The sequence below is a fragment of the Haemaphysalis longicornis genome, unplaced genomic scaffold (genome assembly GCF_048455015.1).
Source record: "Haemaphysalis longicornis isolate Haplotype H1 unplaced genomic scaffold, Haemaphysalis longicornis Haplotype H1 scaffold_93, whole genome shotgun sequence".
Lineage (NCBI taxonomy): Eukaryota > Metazoa > Arthropoda > Arachnida > Ixodida > Ixodidae > Haemaphysalis > Haemaphysalis longicornis.
Genome location: NW_027526466.1, coordinates 322,122 through 327,358, shown reverse-complemented (window position 1 = coordinate 327,358; position 5,237 = coordinate 322,122). Strand labels below are relative to the sequence as shown.

The following is a 5,237-nucleotide window of genomic DNA, read 5'->3' as shown; positions in this document are numbered from 1 at the left end:
GCGTTACCGTTTACCGTGTTACCGGGAGCGGGAGTTTCCGTTTACCGGTGAAAACGGTAAGACGCATTTTAGCGTACCGTTTTTCGCTGGTTAGCGTGCGGAAATTTTAACGCAACAGACACAAAATGATAATGATACCAGCATTTTTTTTTGTCGAATATATGTTGAATTCCATCAATAGCATTTATTTCTCGCACTGCTTGCTTTTTCAGTCACTATTTATAGTCAATTGAGGCCCAGGAAGCCGTTGGCGGTTTCCTGATTAAGCCAGACTAGCCTATCACAAGCCAAGCCACTCTCCTGCCGTCGAGTCCGTCATGACAGTGCCTTGTATCAGAGTGTTATAGCTAAGCTGCTGTGCTCCAGTTTAGAGTTCACCTTCTGCTATGGCTCAATACAGCAGCATCCTTTCAGATCCGCTGTTGATGCGGTGTCTACCTTGGCGCGATATCGAGGATGCGTGCTTGTTGGAACTGGAACCGGAGCCACGCCGCAATCTACCAGCACGTGGACTGCACAAAGTAGCAAGTCTAGACAGCCCCGAATTTGAACGCACGTTCAGGTTCAAGAAAGTGGACTTGGAGTATTTATATTCCTGCCTCATGATGCCTGACAAGGTCGTGAGCGCGCAGCGTGTGCCGGTGCCAGGACGCGAGGCGTTGTGTATGACTTTGAGGCGTCTTGCCTTCCCGAACCAACTGGCCGACCTGGAGATGATGTTTAACCGGCATCTTTCTGTCATTTCGAGTGTGGTGAACCAAGTTCTGGCACACGTGAAATACCACTTCGGGCACCTGCTTTACGACCTGACTACACACACGTGGCTGAATTTGGACAGCCTGGAGCGATTTTTCGAGGTAAGAATATATATTGCATATAAAAGACGGGCGCATATAAAAAAACACGCTGTGAAAACAGAAACAAGCATTGCAATTACATCGCTGTCTGTGGCATTACAGTGGAGAGGTGCATACACAAAAAATATAGTGCCCACACAAACAAGACAGCACTTTTCAATCTCCACCTGGACAGTTTTTACAATGCCTTCACGAATCCCAAATGCCAAAGAAGAAGCTAGGCCCTTCTATTCTGGGCGTCTTACGATAAAAGATAACTCTAGCAAATCAGTTGAGCTATATCCATGCACTTTGTGATTGTGGTCGGGTCACAGTGGCATGTAATGTGACAAAACAAATATTTGTCACGAGGTAGCATAAGTTGTAAGTAAATATTGTCGAACAATATTCGCCAATTTTTTTTTCTTGGCTGTAGCGTGTGCCAGCCTAATTTCTGTCTTAAACTAAGCACGCTTTGTCGTCTTGTATTACTTTTAAAAGCATATTGCACAGATAGTTTACCAACTTGTCTAATTTCACTTCACGCAATGCTGTTGGTAGATCCCACACAATACTGATCTAACAAATTTATGCACTAAATTTTGGGAGATCTGGTAGTTTTCTCATGCTCCTGCGTAGGAAAGCCTTTGAGACAACAGAAGCTAGAGTAAACCCCCATTACAACAGAGTAACTTTACCAAAATACCAAGTGCTTTTACCAAAGTGCCACACTGTACCAACCCGATATGCATGCATTTTAGATCAGATTACTGCAAGCGTGCTCATGGCTTATTCTGCTTCAAATGAACTGGCAAGTTGCGGATCCACACCCAGGCGAGCAGATGCAAGAATTATTGTGATTGAAAATGGGGCTCCTAAGACAATTGCTATCATTGCTATTTCCAGGCTGTGCATGCCAAAGGTGCCCCCCTCAATAACTGCTGGGGATTTGTCGACGGAACAGCCCGCCGAATTTGTCGGCCAACGGAGGAGCAACAGGAACACTTTTCAGGCCACAAGAGGTGCCATGTGCACAAGTACCAGGCAGTGATGTGCCCGAACGGCATAATTTGTCAACTGGATGGGCCCTTCAGGGGGCGGCGACATGACGCGGGTGAGCATGGTTGGGACTTTTGTTACAGGGGCCATGAAAACAAGCTAACTTTGTTCATCTTACTAGCCTTTAGTAACTCACTTATCTCCAATAAACCTACAAGATACATATTTTAACCGTACAAACTCAGTATTTCCCCCTCCCAATTTTCACAGTACTGCTGTTTCCACTAGCTGGCAAGCAGATGGTGGGGGGGCCTAAGCAGTTTTTGCTAATTGGTGAGCATGCATCGATCGTTGAAAATTAAGCGCGAACTTAATTTTCAACGATGCATGTTCACCAACTAGCTCGACTCTCCATTTTAGTTTACTTTCAAGATTAAAGCCACCCCTCCTTATTGCAGCTTTTGCTAAGGAAAAAAATTCCTGCGTGGCAGGATTGAAGTCGGGAAGGCTTGTCAGTAGCCGAAAGGTACATCAACGAATGATAAGTACTACTTCGTAAAGCCTGGCAGTGAGCAGCTATCTATACCATTCAGGTAGTGAAAAAATATAAGAGCTGTTCATTTCGGGCCAATAAACTGCACATGCACTAGTCAATGAAAAATAGAAAGCAGGCTTCCACCCAGTTTATTGGTAAAGGCAAAAAAACAGCTCCACATTTTTGCTGAGCTCGTGTGTTAGGTACCCTAAGATGCAAGTTGTGACAAGAAAAGTATTTTAGATACGACAGTTAATATGCACCGTTCAAGCCATTCAGGACAGGTACAGGCCGACCAAATTACATCTTAACACATGATTTTGCATTGTGCTTGCGTTTGTGTTACTGGCCTTTTGTGTGAGCTGCTTCTGTATTTCAGGAATCCTTGGGGAGACCCGCTTCTATGACAACCTGGAAAAGGTCACGATGGGTCACCCATATCTCATTTATGACGATCCCGCATACCCTCTCCGACCGCTGCTGTACAAGCTCTTTGGAGGTGCCAGGCTGCAGCCCCATGAAGCCTGGTTTAATAAGCGCATGAGTGCTGTCCGCCTGGCGGTGGAATGGGGTTTTGGGAAGGTGGCAGCGGAGTTTGCATTTGTTGATTTTCACAAGAATCAAAAAATGAGCAGGAAAAATGTTGGGCGCATGTACAAGGTCGCCACACTCCTGGCAAATGCACATACATGCTTGTACGACAGCCAAGTTAGCATGTACTTTAATTTGGACCCACCAGCCCTTGACGAATACCTTGTTCTATTCTCGCCTTCAAATGTGTAGTTGCCCGTACCAGAGCTCCGTGTAGGTTATAAAGGGGGTCAAGGGGGCATTGTTACAGTTCCCAAGCTCAGCACTTTTAAACATCTTCCTTATGACAGGACATGAAGGGGCCATGCTGACAAAATACAAGTTTTTGTTTATTTGAAAGATATCATGTTTTACCGTGCCCCCAGTGCTTGTCAGTAAGCAAACAATGCTTTATTCACTGAGAAGTTAGCCAATTTAGGTTGAAATTTTGATTCTCCCACCAAATCATGCGTTTTCATGGCATCTGCAATGACATCACATGAATTGGTCTTCAAGTTACTGTTTCCTTGTTTCCCGTTAGTCAACCTAGGTGCCACTACCATCTAGGCAGAAGGCAGAAAACGGTTGCCGTTTTGTGCCTTTGCTTTATTTTGACCGTATTTGTACCTGGCTTGTTTTTGTTAAGGTAGAACATAATCGTTTCATGAAACATAGTGTTCACTCGACAAATACGGTCACGTAAGACACAGTTGCTTACGCCACTCGGCCAGTGTCATCTGAGACAACCCCATATAACCACAGTCCTGTGCAGCTAAAACATGCATGGTGCGCGCAGTACCAACAGCATTAGGCATCAGTACTGCTGGGTTTGCTTGTAATTTCGTACCTTCCGCTGTTTACCCCACCATTCTTACTGCTGTAAAAAGAATGTGCCCTAATTTTAAGCGCAAATAGCTCGTTCGGCAAGCTTATAAAAAGCCCTGCCTAATTTACGTTTGCTTTTGATGCCCTCAGCCAATTGCAGAGCTGGCACAAATGACATCGCAGGTTCTCTTGTGGGAAATGAGTGAGTGGGCCCTTCCCTTATAGGAGCGAAGCCTCTTAGCGGCGTCGTCTCATGTAGTCATGGTACTAAAACACCGGGACACTTGTTTTCCAATGCCTCGCGCTAAATACGCTCCGTGCTTCAAAGACTTTTCCAGCAAAGCTGTATACCTCTTACTCCCACTGCATGCTTCGCCCATCCCCAAATTTGACGTTAGTGGAGATGGCCCAGGATTTTTTTTCTTCCTAATTACAGAGCTTATTTCTGCGAAGTGGTGTTAGTAGGATTTAAACGAGGCAATCTTTCGAGTGAACGAAACTTGTTTTGTCTACATGGCCCCTTTAAGCATTTACATGGGCATTTTGAAAATACCTTCTGTACTCCTTTACACCGCAATTCTGTGGCATTGTACTTGTTTTTTTCTTATGCTCTTTCCATGTGTGCTGTATTGTGTACCAGCAAAAAATAAAATTGCTCGTACCTCGTTTTGAATCTTTTTTTCTGTTTTGCCCACTAAACTTTCATAGCTGATCAACATTGCTCACCACTAGTCACAAGAATTTGGCACTTCTAGAGCACCTTCATTGGTCCAGGCCATGCAGGCCAGATGTAATGACGAGCGAGTATGGGATAGTGGACCACGCACTCAACGTGCCAGTGACACGGCATGATTACATCAGTGCAGCTGCATCGCACTTTAACCATCGTCGCTCTGCCAATTTTAGCGAAATAAAGTCTGGCCACAGCTGATTAACCCCCTACCCCTCCCGGCATCATCTTAAACACCTGTAGAAGGCATAGGTCGGCGTACTCACTCGTGAGTACACTCATTTGTACTCATTTGTACTCAAACTCACGAGTGAGTACGATGATGAGTGATCACACACCCAGAAAAAAACAGTGAGTACGATGACGAGTGAGTACAGGGGTAAGTCCACTACTCGTGAGTACAGTACTCATGAGTACACTACTCATGAGTATGAGTACTCATGAGTACAGTATTCATGAGTATGAGTACTCATGAGTTTGAGTACTAATGAGTATGAGTACTCATGAGTACACAGTACTCATGAGTACACAGTACTCACGAGTACACAGTACTCATGAGTACACAGTACTCATGAATACACAGTACTCGTGAGTACACAGTACTCATGAGTATACAGTACTCATGAGTACACAGCACTCATGAGTACAATACTCATAAATACTGTGTACTCATGAGTACTGTGTATTCATGAGTATATGCACTCCTGAGTACAGTAGTGCAAACAAGTTTTATCACGAGCTC

At 44.7% G+C, this 5,237-nt stretch overlaps 1 protein-coding gene across 1 annotated transcript; it reads left to right on the top strand.

The window, feature by feature from the left end:
• The first annotated feature begins 386 nt into the window (after nucleotides 1–386).
• Nucleotides 387–3,353, top strand: LOC144154810 (uncharacterized). Its single transcript, XM_077685913.1, has 3 exons — nucleotides 387–857; nucleotides 1,743–1,950; nucleotides 2,750–3,353. The coding sequence occupies exons 1-3, from the start codon at nucleotides 387–389 to the stop codon at nucleotides 3,151–3,153; spliced, it is 1,083 nt and encodes a 360-aa protein (XP_077542039.1). The 3' UTR covers nucleotides 3,154–3,353.
• The last annotated feature ends 1,884 nt before the right edge of the window (nucleotides 3,354–5,237 follow it).